At 41.4% G+C, this 22,720-nt stretch overlaps 1 protein-coding gene across 3 annotated transcripts in view; it reads right to left on the bottom strand.

The window, feature by feature from the left end:
* tmem104 (transmembrane protein 104) overlaps nt 1-22,720 on the bottom strand; it is a 225,330-nt gene that overhangs the window by 137,218 nt on the left and 65,392 nt on the right. For all 3 annotated transcript variants that reach the window (XM_072558408.1, XM_072558407.1, XM_072558409.1), the window contains 2 exons: nt 22,223-22,303; nt 459-558 (listed from right to left, as the gene is read on the bottom strand). In XM_072558408.1, coding sequence (XP_072414509.1) covers nt 459-558; nt 22,223-22,303 — 181 coding nt within the window. The remainder of the gene's footprint in view (nt 1-458; nt 559-22,222; nt 22,304-22,720) is intronic.

Here is a 22,720-nt window from a genome sequence, read left to right as displayed (position 1 = left end):
AAGCTGCAAATTTTGAACAGCTGAGGAAAGGGACTGTTGATTCACACCAGGTGAGATCACCTACACTGAATCACGATATTTCTCGTTGTTAACGCAAACATTAGATTTAATGAGTCTGGCACATTTTTAAACTTTCAGCGACACAAGTGAACAATACCAAAGCAAAACCATGGTTAATGGTTAGGGTTTCAATTTAGCAGCCACCAACAAATTAGATACTATTTTGCGGCAATATTGATGAGAAGGAAGTCACATGAAAACTAATAAAAATGAAATTCTGATTAGCATTCTGCTGCTGTCCCGATGATCAATTTTCTTTTTGTCTCTTGCTATTTGTTGTTTTAGAATAACTGCAATCATTCATCACAAAATTGGACAAACCAATATTCGAGAGGGGAGTAACAATCTCACTGACATTGCAGTTAAATGAAGGGCAACAGCATCAATTGAGCACTTACCAGACTACTTCAGTGAGGGAATATGGGACAGCAGCTGCGTAGATCGCCAGATCCCCATAGAGGTAGATTATGATGCAGATGTAGAACATGTTGACTCCCACTGTGGGGAAAGAAACAAAACAAATTAAAGATGATGCAACCCATATGTATTCTCAAACCTTTGTACAAAGACAGATGCTCTTAACTGCCACCAACTTTATTTTCAGTTATTGGCACTTGATACAGTAGCAAGCGCTGCCAAGACTGACCTGTGCAGCAATCTGTCCTTTTTGTCTTTGTGCTTATTTAAAAGATTAGTCACCAAGGGAACAAATGTGAAACATCACTTCATTGCTTTCTTTTTTCCTAATCAATTACAAGAAAAATTATGATTTCTTTCAATTATAATTTATTTTCAGGATGTGAGAAAAGACCACATACAAATACACCAACACCGGTAAACATGACCACCTAACTATTATCATCTATGGCGGCATGGTGGCTTCGTGGTTAGCACTGCTGTCTCAACAATACCAGGGTCCCAGGTTCAAGTCAAGCCTGGGGCAACTGTCTGCCTGGGTTTCCTCCAGGTGCTCCAGTTTCCTCCCACAGTCCAAAGATGTGCAGGGCAGGTGAATTGGCCATACTACATTGCCAGAGTGTTAGGTGCATTAGCCAGAGGGAAATGGGTCTGGGTGGGTTACTCTTTGGGAGGATCGGTGTGAACTTGTTGGGCCGAAGGGCCTGTTTTCACACCGTAGGGAATCTAATCTAATCTAATCATTCTAGATTTGATCCTGTGTTGAACTAACTGATCTCGGCCAAGACAATAGTTGAGCGCTATGGGTCTTCCTACCCTGGGGTACAAAGCAAAAGCAAGCCAGTCTTCCCATCAAGATGTCCTTATCAGAGGACTACTCAAAAAACAAAGTGCCACTGTGAATGCTCTCCCTCTTTAATCAAGCAGGGTTCAGCAATATTATGACAGCTCTGGACCAGCTGGAACATAAACCTGGGCACCCTAGCCCAAAACTGCGAAGACTAGATTTTTAAAATTCATACTGCCCAAACAACCTGATGCACAGAGCTCCAGATGATTTATGGTTTCTAATCAACCTGTTCAGAGATAGGACAACACAAGGCTGGGGCAGTTGGGGCATGAGCCCAAGTCTTTTGACTCAAAGATGGGGACATACCACTTTGCCCCAACAGCCTTGGTGAGAAGAGGAAAGCAAGGTTGCCTTGCATTGGCTAGGAATTAAACAGATTCCTTGTTTGGCTTTGGGGAGAATTTTGATTCTGGATAGAATTAGCTGTACATATCCTTATCAACCACCTTACAGAATAAATTGTAACTTGTCCATTCAAAAAGGTTGCCACAATTCTGAGAATAGGATCATCAAAAAAGGTAAATATTTACACAGAACCAAACAGTACAGCACAGAAAAGGCCCTTCAGCCCACGATGTTGTGCCGACCACTGATCCTCATGTATTCACCCTCAAATTTCTGTGACCATATGCATGTCCAGGAGTCTCTTCAATATCTCCAATGACCCTGCCACCACAACTGCTGCTGGCAACGCATTCCCTGCTCTCACAACTGTGTAAAGAACCCACCTCTGATGTCCCCTCTATACTTTCCTCCAACCAGCTTAAAACTATGACCCGTGTTAGCCATTTCTGCCCTGGGAAAGTCTCTGGCTATCGCCTATATTTATGCCTCATTATCTTGTATACCTCAATTAGGTCCCCTCTCCTCCTCCTTTTCTCCAATGAAAAAAGTCCGAGCTCAGTCAATCTCTCCTCACAAGATAAGCCTTCCAGTCCAGGCAGCGTCCTGGTAAACCTCCTCTGAACCCTTTCCAAAGCATCCACATCTTGCCTATAATAGGGCGACCAGAACAAGACAGTATTCCAAATGCGGTCTAACCAAAGTTTTACAGAGCTGCAACAAGATCTCACGACTCTTAAACTCAATCCCCCTGTTCATAAAAGCCAAAACACCATATGCTTTCTTAACAACCCTGTCCGCTTGGGTGGCCATTTTAAGGGATTTATGTACCTGCACCCCAAAATCCCTCTGTTCCTCCACACTGCCAAGAATCCTATCCTTAATCCTGTACTCAGCCTTCAAATTCAACCTTCCAAAATGCATCACCTCACATTTATCCAGGTTGAACTCCATCTGCCACCTCTCAGCCAATCTCTGCATCCTGTCAATGTCCCGCTGCAGCCTACAACAGCCAACAACACCTCCAACCTTTGTGTCGTCTGCAAACTTGCTGACCCTTGCTTCAATCCACTCATCCAAGTCATTAATAAAAATTACAAACAATAGAGGCCCAAGGACAGAGCCCTGTGGAACACCACTTACCACAGACTTCCAGGCCGAATATTTTCCTTCTCCTACCACTCTGTCTTCTGTTGGCCAGCCAATTCTGTATCCAGACAGGAATGTTCCCCTGAATCCCATTCCTTCTGAATGAGCCTACCATGGGGAACCTTATCAAATGCCTTGCTGAAGTCCATATACACCACATCCACAGCTCCACCCTCATCAACCTTTCTAGTCACATCCTCAAAGAACTCAATAAGGTTTGTGAGGCATGACCTGCCCCTCACAAAGCCGTGCTGACTGCATTTAATCAAGCCATGCTCTCCCAGATGGTCATAAATCCTATCCCTCAGAGCCCTTTCTAACACCTTGCAGACAACAGACGTGAGACTTACTGGTCTGTAATTGCCGGGGATCTCCTGATTTCCTTTCTTGAAGAGAGGAATTACATTCACCTCTCTCCAGTCCTCAGGTAAGACTCCAGTGGAGAGCGAGGATGAAAAGATCTTCCCAAGTGGCGAAGGAATTGTATTTCTCATTTCCCAAAGCAGCTGAGGACAAATCTGGTCCGGGCCTGGCGACTCGTCAATCTTAATGTTTGACAAAATTTACATCACATCAGCTTCCTCTATTTCTATCCATTTCAGCATACACACCTGCTCTTCAAAGGTTTCATTCACTACAAAGTTCATTTCTTTCGTAAAGACAGAAGCAAAAAAACTCATTTAGGGTTTCCCGTACCTCCTCAGACTCCACACACAAATTCCCTATGCTATCCCTGATCGGCCCTTCTTTCTTTGACCATTCTCTTATTCCTCACATAAATGCCTTAGTGTTCTCCCTAATCCGTTCTGCCAAGCCTTTCTCGTGCCTCCTCCTGGCTCTCCTCAGACCATTTTTAAGTTCCTTCCTCACCTGCCTGTAATCCTGTAGAGCTGAGCTTGACCCCAGCTTCCTCCACCTGATGTAAGCTACCTTTTTGTTTTTGACGAGAAGCTCCACCGCTCTCGTCATCCAAGGTTTCTTTATCTTACCACTTTTTGCCTGTCTCAGAGGGACACATTTATTCATCACTCGCAACAACTGTTCCTTAAACAGTCTCCACATGTCTATAGTGCCTTTACCATGGAACAATTGCTCCCAATCCATGCTTCCTAACTCATGTCTAATCGCATCATAGTTTCCTCTTCCCCAATTAAATATCCTCCCATTTTGCCTAATCCTCTCCTTCTCCATAGCTATGTAGAATGAGAGGCAGTTGTAGTCACTATCACCAAAATGCTCTCCCACCACAAGATCTGATACCTGCCCCGGCTCGTTTCTGAGCACTAAGTCTCAAATGGCCTTTCCCCTCATCCTCCTGTCAACATACTGAGTTAGGAAACCCTCCTGAGCACACCTTACAAAAACAGCTCCATTCAAATCTTCTGCTCGAAGAAGGTTCCAATCAATATTGGGAAAGTTAAAGTCACCCATTACAACAACCCTACTATGTCCACACTTTTCCAAAATCCGCCGACCTATGCTGTCTTCCATCTCCCTGCTGCTATTGGGGGGCCTGTAGTAAACACCTAACAAGGTGACTGCTCCCTTGCTGTTCCTAATTTCCACCCATACTGACTCGGTAGGCAGGTCTTCCTCGACAATGGAAGCTTCTGTAGCTGTGATACCCTCTCTGATTAGTAGTGCTACACCCCCTTCTCTTTTTTCCCCCTCTCCCTATTCTTTTTAAATGCTCTAAACCCTAGAACATCCAGGGACCATTCCTGCCCCCAAGAAACCCATACCTGTGTTATGGCCACAACATCATAGCACCAGGTACTGATCCATGCTCTAAGTTCGTCACTTTTATTCCTGATATTCCTTGCGTTAAAGCAAACACACTAACTGATACCTTGGTTCCTTGCCAAGAAAATCCTTCCCACTAGCTGGTCTACCTCTTGCTATTGCCTCATCTGCATCAACTCTCACCTCCGGTATACAGCTCACCCCCCTGCCATACAAGTTTAAACCCTCTCGAACTACTCGAGCAAACCTTCCACCCAGGACATTGGTCCCCTTCCAGTTCAGATGCAACCCATCCTTCTTGTACAGGTCTCACCTTCCCCAGTTTCATGATGTGGAATACAACATGTAGGACTGAGGTAAGAAAACATAGCTTCACTCAAACACTGGCCAACCTGTGGAATTTCTAATAATAGAAGGCTGGAAAGTCTAGGTTACGACACATTGTACAACGTTTGTTAAATTGAGATTAAAGCATGAACAGAAAGTGAGAACATGACATGGAGTCAGAGGACCAGCCAAGATCATACAGAATGGTACAGCTGGCTCAAAAGGTTGAAATATCTATTTATGAAACGGTGGTTCTAGAAATCAAATTGGCTCCAGTCTCATCTTTTGCACTGATGTGCTAGGGTCCCCCTCTCAGATGATGTTGTTTATAGACCCTGCTACTCTAGTGAGTGACTCAGTTGTCCACCATCATTCATGATAGCATGTGGCAAGATTACACAGTTTAGCTTGGACCATCACATGCTGCTTACACTGTCTGGGATGCAAGTAGTCCCATTTATAGCTTCACCAAGTTGGCACCTCAATTTTATATGACTGGTACTGCCCTGTCAAACTCTCCTGCACAATTTACTCAACAAGGCTGATCCCCTAGCTTGGTGGTTGAGTGTGTATGGGGGACTATGCTAGACCATGAAGTATAGATTGTGTTCAAGTACAATTCTGCTGCACCATGGCCCAAATTACTTCACGAATGCCCTGTCTTGAGTTGATCTCTCTGTTCAAAGTCTATCCCATTTAGAGTCAGAGAGGTACAGCATGGAAACAGACCCTTCAGTCCAACTCTTCCATGTTGACCAGATAGCCTACATAAATCTAGTCCCGTTTGCCAGCACTTGACCCTTATCCCTCTAAACCCTTCCTATTCACACACCAATCCTGATGCCTTTTAAATGTTGCAATTGTACCAGCCTCCACGACTTCATCTAGCAGCTCATTCCACACCCACACACCATCCTCGTCATGAAAACGTTGCCACTTAGGCCCCTTTTCTATCCTGTGCAATGAATATTCTTACCAATACAACGTATCTAAGGTTTTGATCTATGTGAGACTGTCAAGTGAAGTTAGGCAAAAGTGAGGACTGCAGATGCTGGAGATGAGTCAAGATTAGAGTGGTGCTGGAAAAGCACAGCAGGTCAGGCAGCATCCAAGCAGGAAAATCGACGTTTCAGGCAAAAGCTCTTCATCAGGAATCAGTTTCCTGATGAAGGGCTTTTGCCCAAAACGTCGATTTTCCTGCTCCTCGGATGCTGCCTAACCTGCTGAGCTTTTCCAGCGTCATTCTAATCTTGGCAGGTGAAGTTAAGTCTGAGACAGCTCTCAGACGTTTTGCACAAATCCCCAGATTGGTAAGGAGAACTTTGTCGTGTCAACAGGGCTGAGTATACCATTGTCATTTCCAACATTTTACTTGATGCCAAGTGGCCTGTCTGATTTCATTCTTTTTGAGGTGTTTTAAAAAGTATAACACAACCAAATGGTTTGCCAGCCCATGTCAAAGGAATGTTAAGAGTTCAAACATATTGCCATGCAGTTGAAGTCACATGTAGACCAGACGAGGTAAGAGGGGCAGTTTGTCTTCCCTAAAGGATAGTGAATCAGATACGCCCCCATCCAGTCTCTGCCACAATCAACAAAATGGTTTCAGGATTTAAACAGTTAAATTCCAGTTTTTTTTTGAAATTTTAAATCAACTTCATCACATTAGGATTTGAACCCAGGTCCACCTGAACATTGCATGGGTTTCTGGATTACTATTCCTGCGACAAAGATTATTACAACTGGGTCTGCCCTTATGCTGCATTTGCTACCCAATTATCTGGTAAGGTTCCACAGTCAAAGCTCATGTGCACATTGATCCATGTGTAGGTAACAGCAGCTTGCAATTAAACGAGAGGGTGAGTCCAAGGAAAACTTCCACTCTCCATTACAGGCATGCTTCATGTTCACAAATAACATCGATTTCTCTTGAGTATTGGATTATACGTCAGGAACTAATAACCATGCATCAATCATAGTGAATGATCAGAATTTGTAATCAAAGAACAAAGAAAACTTACAGCACAGGAACAGGCCCTTCGGCCCTCCAACCCCATGCCAATCCAGATCCTCTACGATATTGTGGGGATAACTGAGACGGGGCTTCATGGGGACAGGGCCTGGGAAATGAATATTCAAGGCTACATGTGTTATCGTAAGGATAGACTGACGGGCAGAGGGGGTGGGGTGGCCTTGTTGGTAAGGGAGGATATTCAGTCCCTCGCGCGGGCGGACCTAGAGTCAGGGGATGTAGAGTCAGTGTGGATAGAGCTTCGAAACACTAAGGGTAAAAAGACCCTCATGGGAGTCATCTACAGGCCCCCAAACAGTAGTCTGGATGTTGGAGGTAAGTTGAATCAGGAGCTGAAATTGGCTTGTCGCAAAGATGTTACTACAGTTGTTATGGGGGATTTTAACATGCAGGTAGACTGGGAGAATCAGGATGGTATCGGGCCTCAAGAAAGAGACTTTGTGGAGTGCCTCAGAGATGGATTTTTAGAGCAGCTGGTGCTGGAGCCGACCAGGGATAAGGCGATTCTGGATCTGGTATTGTGTAACGAACCAGAATTGGTCAGTGACCTCGAAGTGAAGGAGCCATTGGGAAGTAGTGACCATAATACAATAAGCTTCAATCTGCAATTTGAGAGGGAGTGGGTACAATCTGAAGTGACAATATTTCAGTTGAATAAAGGGAAATATGGAGCTATGAGGGAGCAACTGGCCAAAGTTCAATGGTTCAATACCTTAACAGGGAAGACCGTGGAGGAACAATGGCAGATATTTCTGTGTATAATGCAGAAGATGCAGGATCAGTTCATTCCTAAAAGGAAGAAAGATCCCAGGAGGAGACATGGGCAGCCGTGGCTGACAAGGGAAGTAAAGAAACATATAAGGTTAAAAGAGAAAAAGTATAACTTAGCGAAGATAAGCGGGAAAACGGAGGACTGGGAAGCTTTTAAAGAACAACAGAGGATTAGTAAGAAGGAAATACGCAGAGAAAAAATGAGGTACGAAGGTAAACTGGCCAAGAATATAAAGGAGGATAGTAAAAGCTTTTTTAGGTATGTCCAAGGCAAAAAAATGGTTAGGACAAAAATTGGGCCCTTGAAGACAGAAACAGGGGAATATATTACTGGGAACGAAGAAATGGCAGAGGAATTAAATGGGTACTTCAGATCTGTGTTCACTGGGGAAGACACAAGCAATCTCCCTGAGGTAACAGTGGCTGAAGGACCTGAACTTAAGGGAATTTCTATTTGCCAGGATTTGGTGTTGGAGAGACTGTTAGGTCTGAAGGTTGATAAGTCTCCGGGACCTGATGGCCTGCATCCCAGGGTACTGAAGGAGGTGGCTCGGGAAATCGTGGATGCGCTGGTGATTATTTTCCAGAGTTCAATAGAATCGGGGTCGGTTCCTGAGGATTGGAGGGCGGCTAATGTTGTGCCACTTTTTAAGAAGGGTGGGCGGGAGAAAGCAGGAAATTATAGACCAGTTAGTCTGACCTCAGTGGTGGGAAAGATGCTGGAGTCTATTATAAAGGATGAAATTACAGCACATCTGGATAATAGTAACAGGATAGGACAGAGTCAGCATGGATTTATGAAGGGGAAATCATGCTTGACTAATCTTCTTGAATTTTTTGAGGATGTAACTCGGAAGATGGACGAGGGAGATCCAGTGGATGTACTGTACCTGGACTTTCAGAAAGCTTTTGATAAAGTCCCACACAAGAGGTTAGTGAGTAAAATTAGGGCGCACGGGATTGGGGGCAAAGTACTAGATTGGATAGAGAATTGGTTGGCTAATAGGAAACAAAGGGTAGTGATTAACGGCTCCATTGCGAAATGGCAGGCAGTGACCAGTGGGGTACCGCAGGGATCCGTGCTGGGACCGCAGCTTTTTACAATATATGTAAATGATATAGAAGATGGTATCAGCAATAACATTAGCAAATTTGCTGATGACACAAAGCTAGGTGGTAGGGTGAAATGTGATGAGGATGTTAGGGGATTACAGGGTGACCTGGACAAGTTAGGTGAGTGGGCAGATGTAGTTTAATGTGGATAAATGTCTGGTTATCCACTTTGGTGGCAAGAACAGGAAGGCAGATTACTACCTCAATGGTATCAAATTAGGTAAAGGGGCTGTTCAGAGAGATCTGGGTGTTCTTGTCCACCAGTCAATGAAGGCAAGCATGCAGGTACAGCAGGTCGTGAAGAAGGCTAATAGCATGCTGGCCTTCATAACAAGAGGGATTGAGTATAGAAGCAAAGAGGTGCTTCTGCAGCTGTACAGGGCCCTGGTGAGACCACACCTGGAGTACTGTGTACAGTTCTGGTCTCCAAATTTGAGGAAAGACATTCTGGCTATTGAGGGAGTGCAGCGTAGGTTCACGAGGTCAATTCTTGGAATGGCAGGATTGCCTTACACGGAAAGACTGAAGCAACTGGGCTTGTATACCCTTGAGTTTAGAAGACTGAGAGGGGATCTGATTGAAACGTATAGGCTTATGAAAGGACTGGACACTCTGGCAGGAGGGAACATATTTCCGTTGATGGGGGAGTGCCGAACCAGAGGACACAACTTAAAAATACGGGGTAGACCATTTAGGACAGAGATGAGGAGAAACTACTTCACCCAGAGAGTGGTGGCTGTGTGGAATGCTCTGCCCCAGAGGGCAGTGGAGGCCCAGTCTCTGGATTCTTTTAAGAAAGAATTGGATAGAGCTCTTAAAGATAGTGGAGTCAAGGGGTATGGAGATAAGGCTGGAACAGGATACTAATTAGGAATGATCAGCCATGATCATATTGAATGGCGGTGCAGGCTCGAAGGGCAGAATGGCCTACTCCTGCATCTATTGTCTATTGTCTCTAAATCTGTTGCCTATTTTCTAAGGATCGGTTTCCCTCTGCTCTCTGTCCATTCATTTAACTGTCCAGATACATCTATCGTGCCCAGCTCTGCTGGCAACATATTCCAGGCAACCACCAGCTTCTGCATAAAGATCTTTCCACGCATATCTCCCTTAACCTTTTCCCCTCCACACCTTGAACTCAAGACTCCTAGTTGTCGAATCCCCAACTCTGGGGGGGAAAAAAGCTTCTTGCTATCCACCCTGTGCCTCTCATCATTTTGTAGACCTCAATCACAACCTCAACCTGCATCTTTCCAATGAAAATAATCCTAACCTACCCAACCTCTTCATAGCTAGCATGCTCCATACCAGCTAACATCCTGGTGAACCTCCTCTGCACCCTCTCCAAGGCATCCACATCCTTTTGCTAACGTGGCCATCAGAACTGTACGCAGTATTCCAAATGTTGCCAAACCCAAGTCTTCAACAATGTTAAGATGACAAGCCAGCACTTGCACTCAATACCCCATCCGATGAAGGAAAGCAGGCCAATGCCTTCTTGACCACTGTCAACTTGCATTGCCACCTTAAGGGTACAATAGACCTGAACACTCAGGTCTCTGCGTACATCAATTTTCCCCAGGACTTTTCCATTTACCATATAGTTTGGTCTTGAATGGGATCTTCCAAAATGCATCACCTCGCATTTGCCCAGATTGAAGAACATCTGCCATTTCTCCGCCCAACTCTCCAAACTATCTATATTCGGTTGTATTCTGACAGTTCCCTTCACTATCTACTATTCCACCAATCTTGGTGTCATCTGCAAACTTGGTAATCACACCTTTACCTTCCTGCAGATCATTTATGTATAACACAAATAGTGGTCCCAGCACTAATCCCTGTGGAACACCATTGGATACAGTTCTCTATTTTGAGAATGTTCCTCTTGCCCAACAAGTTCTTTATCCATCTAGATAGTACACTTTCTCCATCAGCCAAGTGTGGGACATCTTATCAAACGAGTTACTGAAATCCATGTGTGACATTTACAGCTCTCAATCGATCAGTTTTGTCACTTAGAATTACAGAATCCTACAGTGTGGAAGCAGGCCCTTCAGCCTAACCAGACCACACCGAACCTTCGAAGAGTAGCCTGCCCAGACCCATTTCTCTACCCGATTAGCAGATATTTACCCTGACTAATGCACCTAACCTACACATCCCTGAACACTGAGCAATTTAGCATGACCAACTGACCTATTGTGGGAGGAGACTGGAGCAGCCAGAGGAAACTCACGCAGACATATGGAGAATGTGCCAACTCCACACAGACAGTTCCAAGGTTAGAATCGAAACCAGGTCCCTGGCGCTGAGAGACTGCATTGCTAACCACTGAGCCACTGTGCCACCCACTCAAAGAATTCTATTAAGCTGGTAAGACATGACCTTTCCTGCACAAAACCATGCTGCCTAACACTGATAAGCTCTTTTTTCCCAAAATGGAATCATTTTATCCCTCTGTATCTTCTCCAGCAGCTTACCTACCACTGACGTTGAGCTCACTGGTCTATAATTACCTGGATTATCCCTTCCTAAACAAAGTGACATTAGCAATTCACCGGGCTTCTGGGACCTCACCCATGTTCAAGGATGCTGGCAAGATATCTGTTAAGGCCCCAGTTTTATCTTCTCTCATTTCCCTCAGTAACTTGGGATAGATCCCATCCACACCTGCCCACCTTAATGCCTTTTAGAATACCCAACACTTCCTCCCTCCTAATCAAGAGGTTAGTAATGTTAGTAAATCTTGAACAGGGAACAAGATAGTAACTTGCTATGATTTTGAGAATGCTATCAAAACCTCGATATCACACTGATTTCTTAATATTCACATGACTCATTATCCAGTACAACGATCAACACATTATACCGCATAAAATCAGTATGAATGGAAAAGTATTTAAATGGGTTGCTTCAATAAATTGCTTTACTTTTTTTACAAGTATGAAAACAAAACCAACTGCCCTGGTTCTGGTCACAAGACAGTAGATTTTATATGCACTATTCTGATTATTGCCTCCTTATCCCCAAAAGTAATTTCACACTTGCTAGTCATACATAATAAATTTTCTTTTGTAGGGGTCTGGAAGGGTCAGAAAGTCCTAAATACCTGCTTAAGAACAAGAAACATGTTTCATGTTATGAGGACTTGGTTGCACAAACTGAAGGCTACTGTTACAACTTAAGTGGATGATTACACTGATGCAATAATTCCATGACTTCATTGTTCACAATTTAAAAAAAAGACTTTTTCCAGTTACCAAAATGATCAATTAAGTATTATATCACTAAGCAGCATTTCCACACAAAAAGATTACCATCTAAGTTTCTTAGACAATTACTGACTTATCAAGAGAAAAAAAAATCAATAAAGAAGCAATAATTGGTTCAAGTATACTGCCAGAAATAAGTGTAGTGCTTATGCCTCTCAATATTCTCAAAATGACTCCACACAGAGAAACTGACTTTAAGAAAAAATTAGCCAATCGGATAATCTTGAACCAAAGATAAAGCCGCAAATGGTCCAGAGTCTTCTGTACTGATATTCTGACAAGATCACTAATCATGCAGTCGTCTCTCAAGTCTTGTAGTCAATCACTCTTCCAAAACCAAGATGAGATTTCACCTTGAACTGAAGAGGTTTTTTTTCAGAAATGGGAGAAGTCAACTAGCCCACAACCACCTGCCTAAAGTTAGGCTGATAAGATCAGCACATCTCCAAGCCATTAACTCTTGAAAACAGCCTCATTACAAGTCTACAAAGCAAGCAGTTATCACCACAGGATTGATAAACAAAGTCACCATGGGACTGCGCACTCAGATGACTGGTGGTGGTTTAAGAGATCACCACACCTCAAGGAAGGGGAGAAGTTAAGGAATGGCTCCTCCATCGTAACCTCAGCCAATTCAGGAATAGGGCCCAGGCTATTGGTATTACTCTGCATCACAAACACATCACCCTGTCAACTGAGCTTTAAACAAGAACTGAACTGGCCAACTTACAATTCAAATATTTATTGCAATGTAAAATCAAGCATTCATATAAACTATAGAGGAGGAGAGAATGTCAAAGAGGCAAAGTTAAAAACACCATTATTTGGGATTTTACAGAGTATTTTCGTACACAATCTTCCAAGGTCAACAAGATTGTTTGGCAGTTGTTTAAAATAATTACTCCTGAATGCACTAAACCGATTATCTAACATGGTGAGTGAAAATCAGAGGATAAATTCTGAAACCTCTTGTTATTGCTAGTGTTAAAACAGGGCTGAGATAACAATGTGATGAAACAGCTGAATAATAAAAAAAAATTGATAAATCTTCATTATTCCTTCATTCAACAGTATGCATGCAGGAACAGAAAGCGGTTGTTCAACTTCTCCATAGCAATGGACAGAAATAATATCTTGATCATTATGACTTATGGCAAAACAAGTGCCAATATCTATACAGCAGTAAGCCATTCTGTGCAAGGTACATGGCCACCAGAGCACCATAGCAAGAATGTGGAATAGATTGCCAAAGAATGATTTTAATCGTGAATGCTCTGAAGAGTTACAACACTTCAGTGAACAAAAATAAACATTTACTTCATGATCAAATGAGGAGATTTTTGGAACATTCCTAAAAACGACATTGGGTAATGAACTTTCTTCTGAGAGATATCAGTTACAGCAATGTCATACCAACTCTGCTGGACCTCAGTTATGAAGGTTCAAGAACAAATTTGTTTCACTGTCACAGATGAGCTGTGTCTCAATTTAAGAAAGAATAGCTTGCACCAGAATTCCCTTTATTGAAAATTACAGGATGGAAATGTACTACTACTTATTCTACCTATAGCTTGGTAATTAGATTTAAAATGTATATCATCCCTTGGACCTGTGCTTCAATTTGAAGGCATCCAACAAACCAATGGATCAAAAGATAGATAGCAGCCATGAGACCTTCTATCAGCCATTCTTTTCCTCATGGGTCAGTTCCATATTGGGCAATGCATGGAAGGGAAACAATGTCATTAGAACAAGGGGGTTATTACAAACTATAAAGTTTAAATGAACTTGAAGTGTGAATTATCTCTATCAGTGCAGTGCTAACATGAAGGAATTGAAAACACTGCAGAGGACCGATGCAAAATAATGTTCAAAAACAATTGCACTTTTATTAAAGTGAAGAAAAGTTTCCTTATGTGTGCAACTACAATAGATTTCTGCACCATCGACAACTCAACTCATAGTTGCAAATTGGGTAGGCAAAGGCAGAGTGGTTTGTTCACAAATGGATGAATTCTCCTGCACAGTTACACAAGTGCTGTGCAGAAAAATGAAAGCATCCAAAAGGATGGTGGCAACAAAATGAACAAAACCGCCAAAGTGGAAATGCAACTAATTAGCCAGAGGTTCCATCATTATGGAGGACCATATTATAGCAATTTATTTGAATTGCACCAAAATAGAACCCACCTAAAGGTTCAACTATCAAAATAAATGTCAACTGAATTAAAATACTTTGGAACTGTATGCTTACTTGGAGCAAATATTGTCACTTCAGCTCCAGCAGAACAGCCAAGCTAAAATGGCAATCACCGACTGTGATGGATAATGACTATGTAGCAGCATTGAGAAATTACCATTTACGAGAGAGCAAGAAGTCCCTTCCTTCGAGAGAACAAAATAAAGTTCAAGAAAAATTGGACAGTATGTAGGAAACAAACTTCAAAAGTACTATTCTAGATTTTAAGAGTTAAATAGGTACAAATGATAAACAAAGCATCGGAACTCAAAAAGCACTACAGACTGAATTGACAGCCAAAGATTCATCGCCATTTTACAAATAGGACGAGGGCAGAGCTTTTGGTATCTGCTGCATCTGCTAAAGGGAGAAACAAAGTCCTCAGTTTAACATTTCATCTAAAACAAAAAGCACCAGGATTTCTTCAGAATTGTACCTTGCTTTGTGCGCTGAAATCCTCAACAGGCACTTAACCGACAAGCTTCAAACCTAGACGCAAAGTGCTATCCGTCAGCAAGGACTCAGATGTTACAAACCATTGCAGTGATTCTAATTGGTTGCACAAAATAACATGCCAGATAGAAAGCAGAATGTAGCAGTGAACACCTCAAAAGCAAAATACTGCATATGCTGAAAAACAATTAAATATAACAAGGAAACACTGAAAATATTCAAACATGCGTATAGAGAGAAACAGTTAACACATGTTGGTAAACATGCATCAGAACTCTGCAGTGAATAGAGTTTATCAGACTGGAGAGAAATGTACAGTGGTTCCACAAAGAATTAACATTGGAACTTCATACAAAGAGTATAAAAGCTGGTGCAGGCCTCCTTCAAGGAGAGATGGCAAGAGTTGCTTCACATGTTCAAAAGGCACAAATAGCATGATGAGTGTAAAGAGAGAAACCTGACAGGACAGCAAATAACCAAAGGACAAATGTTAAAGTAATTAGCAAAGAAACAAGTTGAAGGCAACAGTTTATGAGCAAAGTAGTGCAGAAAATTGGGGGTTTTTTTGAAAGATTTAGCAAAGTCAGTGTTGAATTGCCTCTTTTTCTGGTCAAGGGCAATTATTGTAACCTGTACAGATACAATGTGATAGAGCCAAGGAGCAGGTGAGATTTGAGTCCAGACTTTCTGGATTACAATACGAACATAACCACATCCTTAGTCAAGTTTTGCAGTTGTGCTGATCACTTAAAGAGCAATTTCCCACTGTCACAACTGAAACATGATTCATTTCCAAGGCCAAAACACAGAATTTACTTTAAACATCTATGCTGAGGAAATTGACAAGAACAAAAATTCTATTACAGCATTTACGACTGACATTTTAATGCAGCAGCCTAGAATACCTACTACCATTCAAAATGTGAGGTTGCTGAGCACATGATAAGTATAACCAGATCCCAACTGGGCAAGCAGCAAAAAAGACAACTAAAACAAAAATCAAGAAATCCCAAAGACCAAAAAAAAGTGGAGCAAGGGCTCAACCAATCTGAGTCACCAGAATTCCAAGCTACAATTAGAAAGGCAGACATGAAAAGACTACACAAAAGGAGCAGTTAAACATTTTGGCCTTTAGCATTTTGAAAAGATACTAATTTTTTGTTTTAACTCCAACTGTATCATCTAATTTCTTTTTTGTTGAGAAGCTCTTTGACTTAATAGTTGGTGTCATTGGGAACGCTAATGTTCAAAGATGGTTCAAGACATCAAGTCATTCTAAGTAGCTAAAATCAAAGTAATAATTTGGAAACACTCTTACCTTTTGTTAAATCTTTTCATGGATGAGGACATTGCCGTGCTGATTGACAATTAGCCAGAAATGATGGTGTTGATCCAGCAGCTTTAACAGCAACAGTCCCTGGGTTGTCAGGGATCCCGGTGATGTTCAGGGGCAAGTTCCAAAATGTTGACACTGAGTGAAACTGTGATAAATACTTGCAAGTCAGAATGGTGAGTAGCTTCGAGATGATCTTGCAGTGGAGGTATTCCCATGTATCTGCTATCCTCCATCTATGTGGTCATACAGGTTGCAGGTTTGGAAGGTGCTGTCTAAAAGAGTCTTGGTAAATTATGAAGAGGTGCATCTTGTAGATTGTGCTGGCACCATGTCAGTGAAGGAGAAAACAAATGTGGACGATGGTAGACTGAGTGCCCATCAAATGGGCCTGGTTTGTTCTGGATGCATCAAACGCACATGTTGTTGGAGCTGTACCAACCCAGGCTAGTATTTCCTGAACTCTCCTCATTTGTGACTTGTCAAGAATGCTTATCCATCATGTACATGGATGGTCACAAAATTCCCAGCCACTGAGCTCATTTTGGAGAATTATGGACATTGCCTGGCACTTCAGTCACAAGGATTACTTCCCACTTCCCAGCCTAGGTGCTGTCCAGGTCTTGCTGCACATGGACATAGACAGACTGCTTCAGAATCAGATGATTTGTAAATGGTGTTGAACATTAAGCAATCATTTGATGTCTCCCATCTGACTTTATAATGGAGTGAAGGCAAAAGTAAAGTAGCTGAAGATGGTTGGAACCACGGCACTATCCTGGAGAACTTATGCAATTATGTCATACCTTCAACATCATCTTTTGTGCTGGATATGAATCAACCCACAGACAACTTGCCCAGCTCCCACTGTCTCCTTGATGCCAAATTGGTACAAATGTTGACATTTTGTCAAGGGCAGTCCACTCACTTTTTTTGACAATGTTTGGATCAAGGTTGTACTAATCTTGAGTTTTGTTGTAGTCGGTCAGCTCCAACCTGTGTCAATATATTCCTTCAAAAGGAACGTGAGATCATTGAAACAACAACAGTAAAGAACTTGAAAACTGGAATTAAAACTTGATGCCAAAAAGGCATAGAAGTTCTATGTAGAGCAGAGAATTTGCATACTAGTGGCACAGGAGAAGGGACCAGGGATGCTGTAAAGATAAAGTTGTTCTGTGGTTCCTTTATAATAGCAAAACTGCACAGAAACTAAATTAATTGCTAAATAACACTGTGCACATAATGTCACGACAGGACATAGACAAATTTCAACATAATCAGGCAGACACCAGTGTTGTAGCTGCACTGGAACCACTTGGCTAGGAGTGCAACTAGCTTTGGACATGTCTTCAGTACTCTAACTATAGCCCAGTATCTCTAACTATTTTTTGATCTCATCATGACTTACTTGAATTAGCTTAAGACTGGCACCTGTGATGCTGGGGACTTCGGTCGGCACCCAGGTGGATTAGCAACTTGGTACCTCTGAAGACTGATACAGATTTTACAGCCTTTTATGTTGCCTTGCTCTGCGGAGGTTCATGCTGATGAGGATATTTGTGCAGTCTCCTGATGAGATAATTGTCCACCACCATTCAACACTGAATATGGCTGGACTGCAGAACTAAAATCTGCTGGCAGTGGGATCATTCACATGTTTATTGCATGCTATTTGGCATGCACTTAAGCCTGTATTCTAACTTTTCCAGGTTGATATCATTAGATGATACCTGGTGCTGCTCTGAATGCCTTTTGCACCCTTCATTTAGCCAGGGTTACAAACATAAGTAGGCCACTTAGCACTTCAAACGCTGTCCTCCATTTGCTCAGACCTCAGCTGATCTTCCACATTCTCACCCACTTCTGATAACTCTTCACTCATTCGCTTAAAAATCTATCCATCTCCACCTTGAAAATATTTTAGAATTTTATTTCCAAAGTCTTTCAAAACAATAAAGCATTCAAATACTCATGATTCTCAGTGCTCCAAACAGTAGGCCTAACATGGTGGTGCCAGTCTCAAGCGGTCACAAATAGAAATTGCTATCTTCAGATGAAGGAGTCAGGTGGACGAGGGTCATAGTTGAGTCCCATTTTGTATCCAAAGTCTTCATTTTGGCACTTCATTAACATCTTCATTCTCAGAAATTGTCTGGACAAACTTGTAATGATATCCTTGCACACTCACCCCAGTGACACAACACAGCCACAAATTGGGAAGGTCGAAAAAAACGCAAGTGCAATTACTGTGTGACACAAAGTGTTATGAAGTCGAAAGCATGTACGGTCCCTTAAAGAGAGGGAGGGTGCTTTTCTGAGCTGAGAGATTTTGACAGCACATGGATGACTAGCTGACAGAGTCAAAAAGAGTAATGAGAATTGAAAGCTTGGGTTGGGTTGTTTTTTTGAAGTTAAGTCAATCCGATTTGAATTTAACCAGTTAATTTAAAATATGCCAAGGATATCAAAAACCAATTGAATTTAAATTTGATTATATTGACAACATTGGACCAATGAGATGGCATGAGTAATGGGATTTATAAAGGAGAGTATTTTGAAAATTGCTCAGAGCTAACTGCCTATTTAACATGAAACGCTCTCAAAAATCTCGAAAATGACACCACTTAGAAAAGTAACAAGACATTTGATAGTTAAAAATACTCAGTACTAAGTAAGAAAATGATCCAGAAGCAGACAGCAGATTTGAGAAAAAAAAGAAGAGGAAGGCTGAAGGAAGAGAAGACCATCTGTGTGGACTTAAAGAGACTGTGTTAACATACAGTTTATAATTGAGTTATTGGAAAAGCATATTAAGAGAGTTGCGGTCAGCTAAGGGATAGTGGTTAATTAGGGGAAAACTTATGTTAACGTTCCCTGTTAGGTCAAAAAAAGTTTTTTTTTTAAATATATAAATACAGTGAAAATCAGGGATCTTCTCTCATCCACACATTTTAAAAAGATTACGAGTTGAGGTGACCTTATCTGGGTGCTTTAGTTAAATGAGCAGAGAGGTTCAACCTCCACGTCCTAACAGTGGGCAATACTCAACATAGACAGAATCTTTCAAAATAGTAATGGTTGACAGAAGGAGTGACATCTATGAATGGTGAAGACTGGCTTAAACGATTTGAGGCTATTGTTGCACCACCTCACCAGGCTGTAATAGCTATAGCCACAGTCCAGAACATGCCAAAGCTGCCAGTTTCTTGAAATTGATGAATTTGCAGCAGGCATTCTCCAAGGCCAAAATCAGATAAGACAATTGAATGTGGAACTGCAACACCTTTATGAAAGGTATGGATAACAATGCATCTACATTAAGCCGACTGGCTCTCCATGTCTTAGCCATTTCATCACACTACTCATGGGTCTAATAGTTTTCATGTCTATGAAGGCAAATTGAACTTCTGCAAGTCACTCAAATACTATTAGGTTTACATACAAATGATAGCATACACACTTCACAGTGAAAAAAAATAATATTTCACTCGAGTGTAGTCAAACAAAAACTAACAAGCCACAGGAGATAGTGGGACTGGAAATGTAGTCCAAAGATGTAACATTTTGAAGAACAAGATATTAAGGAAAGGAATGCTTGTGGTCAGGATCCAAACCGTGAAAAGGAACAACTGAATATTGTGGGGACAAAAAAGGAGTTAAAGATAAGCAAAGCCACAAAGGGAATGGCAGAGATGAGAACTTTTAACTAAACCTATTAAAAGTTGAGGTGTCAATGTGTCAGGGATAAATATGTCAGAACATATAGTTGAACTCAAAATACAGGCAATACAATTCTGGAGGAGTCTGCATTCAAAGAGGGTACAATCTGGGAGGAAATCCAGCCAAACACAGAAATAGTCAAGTTCTTAGCAAAAAGGATAGATGAGAACTTCAGTTGAGCTAAGGGGGTAAATGACAACCAATATTAGCGATCACTGTTTGGAGAAGGTATGGGGTTGACAGTTCTAGGTCTAAGTAAAAAAAAGGCTATAGTTTAGTTCACCCTTACTTAGCGAGGGCAAAATAAAACACTGAACTTGGGCTTTAAATGTTTAATTGTAGGAAATTGCTGCTCATCCAAATGTTATTGTCTCACAACCAATATTCTTGTTTAAATTTATTGAGCATTTGTTGACCATTTGTTGGCCTTGAGAAGGTTGCCTTCTTGACATGTAGTCCAGGTAGTTGAGCATAGTTCCTGAAATGATTCCATACATGGTCTTAAGACAGCAAAACAGCCATTCACCTATACTATGTATTTTGCATAATGACAGTTCACTTGATGTTTTAACATAATAGGCCACATTAAGTTAAACAAAAATAAACTTGTGGTCTACAATAGCTCATTGAAAACTGATCAACTGGGAAAACCTTTTACAACAATATAAACTAAGTCACAGTCAGCTCATGTCTGTCTGTATTCATTGCTCGAACTGTCTGTTCTGGATAGAAATATATTAGGATGTAACATACAGAACGAGTGAACTAAGCTCAAACTTCCCATTAGCTTTTTGCTAGCTCTTGCACTTTAAATGTATTAACCGCCAGTTGATGTGTTATATTTGCTCAGCTTTATGAATTGGCTACATCACTTGACAATTCAAACAACCCTTCCATCGGATGAGAAGCAAAAGTACTCTGAAGCAGGTTGTACATTATTAAACCTTAGAGGTAGAAGAACTCAAGTTTTGTTAGTGATTGGGGAGTTAACAGCCAACTGTCAGCTTTATCATCATTGCTCAAACCAGACTCAAGTTCAGAACATTTAGTGCAGTTGAGTACAAAAATCCTGAAATTGCAGGATGGTACTTATCTTCCAGCACAGCTTGCAATATAGATGCCTTCCAATGCAACAAAAACTAAGAACTTCAGTTTTTCCCTACACTACACACCATTATAACACCTTAGGGATCTACACCTTAAGTCAACTGGATCTAAGTTGGCTTCGTTTTTAACATGTGATCAACGAACAGATCAGTGAGAAACAAATTCTATACTCAGTGCTGTTAAATTAGTTTAAATTAAAGACTCCGCTCATTGGTAGCTTGGACTCAAATTCTTTGCAAACAAATCACGAGGTCTCAGCCAAATTTGGGTCAGCCCTTCTAACACCACTGACAAAATCTGGCTAAATACCTCCAATACATGGAAAAGTTTGCAATTTTATTTAGCATTGCATCATATCAGGCTTCCAAAATCAAAGATACATATTTTACCCATATTAAAGCCTAGTTTTGTAACCTTTCTTTTTAATCTTCAGACATGTATAGCACAGTGCGCCAGCTCCAGTGAACTACATTTCTACTACCCTTTCCTGACATGACCAATTAAAAAAAAGAGTACAAACCAAAGTTTGCTGGGCGAACACCTTCAGTTTCCCCCAGGAGGTTCTCTCTGCCCTAACATCAGAAAGGGGAACGTTTGCTGATAATTTACTCAGTGCTAAGTACAGTTAGTGACTCCTCAGATATTGAAGCAGTCCATATCCAATGAAACAAGACTTTGACTGACAAATGGCAATTAACATTTGTACCACAAATGCCAGACTATGACCAGCTCCCATAACAGAGAATCTAATTACCATTCATTGACATCACCATCACCGAATCACCCACGATAAGCATCCAGAGGGTTACCATTGACAGAAATTGAACTGGACTAGCCATATAAATACTATGGCCAAAAGACCCACAAGACTAGGAATCCTCCAGCAAACAACTCCACTCTTGACTCCACGGGGCTTGTCCACAATCTAAAAGACATAATTCAAGAATGCAATGGAATACTGCCCACTTGCCTGGATTAGCACAGTTCGAACAACACTAGGAGCTCGACATCATCCAGGACAAAAAGATAACTGGCAGTTTGCCGTAAGAGACCATCAATCTGAAATATGAACTCAAACTGTCCCAAGACACAGAAATCAAATCTCTGGGTCAGTACAATGTGATCAGAGACAGTAATTTGGTCTCATTCTTCAGAAGTTTGAGGGCTGAGGTGAATTGCTGCATATCCACCAGCACAAAGACTAGCTAATGCAGCACCAATAGTTCTATTATTTAAACATGTACTAAACAATGGTTACTTGTAAAATAAATCGAAGTGAAAGGCTTACCTTTATTGAAAAACATGGAAGCCATCTGACCCATTTCTACTCGCTCCACAATGTCAAAAGCATCATACGTGCTGGTCCTTTCTAGACATAAAACAGTCAATAGAATTGTTAGTGCATATACTCTAGTGGAAAGGACATAAAACTTTAAAAATGAATCATTTTCATTTTTATTCCAAGACTGGATTCTGCTGCGGTTCAACTCATTTTATGGTTGGTTCCATTACCAATCCCCGTGTTTTGTATGACGACCACTCATTTTTTGATTACTCCTGCCTTTATTCTTTTGTTTTTTCCTCTCCTACAATTTTTTCACAGCTCTGGACTCAATTACGAAACAGTCACATTTCAAATATTTCCTGGTATGGAAAATCCTAAGGTCCGAACATGGTTTCTCTCTCCCCTCATACTACTTGACTTGCTGTGTTTCTAACCACTGCTTTTGTGAATGGAAGTGATTATTCAATACATCATTGCAATCTTACAGATCCAATTAAACAA

The sequence above is a fragment of the Chiloscyllium punctatum genome, chromosome 39, assembly GCF_047496795.1.
Source record: "Chiloscyllium punctatum isolate Juve2018m chromosome 39, sChiPun1.3, whole genome shotgun sequence".
NCBI lineage: Eukaryota > Metazoa > Chordata > Chondrichthyes > Orectolobiformes > Hemiscylliidae > Chiloscyllium > Chiloscyllium punctatum.
The sequence above is the reverse complement of the archived record's forward strand: the minus strand, read 5'-3'. Positions and strand labels throughout refer to the sequence as shown.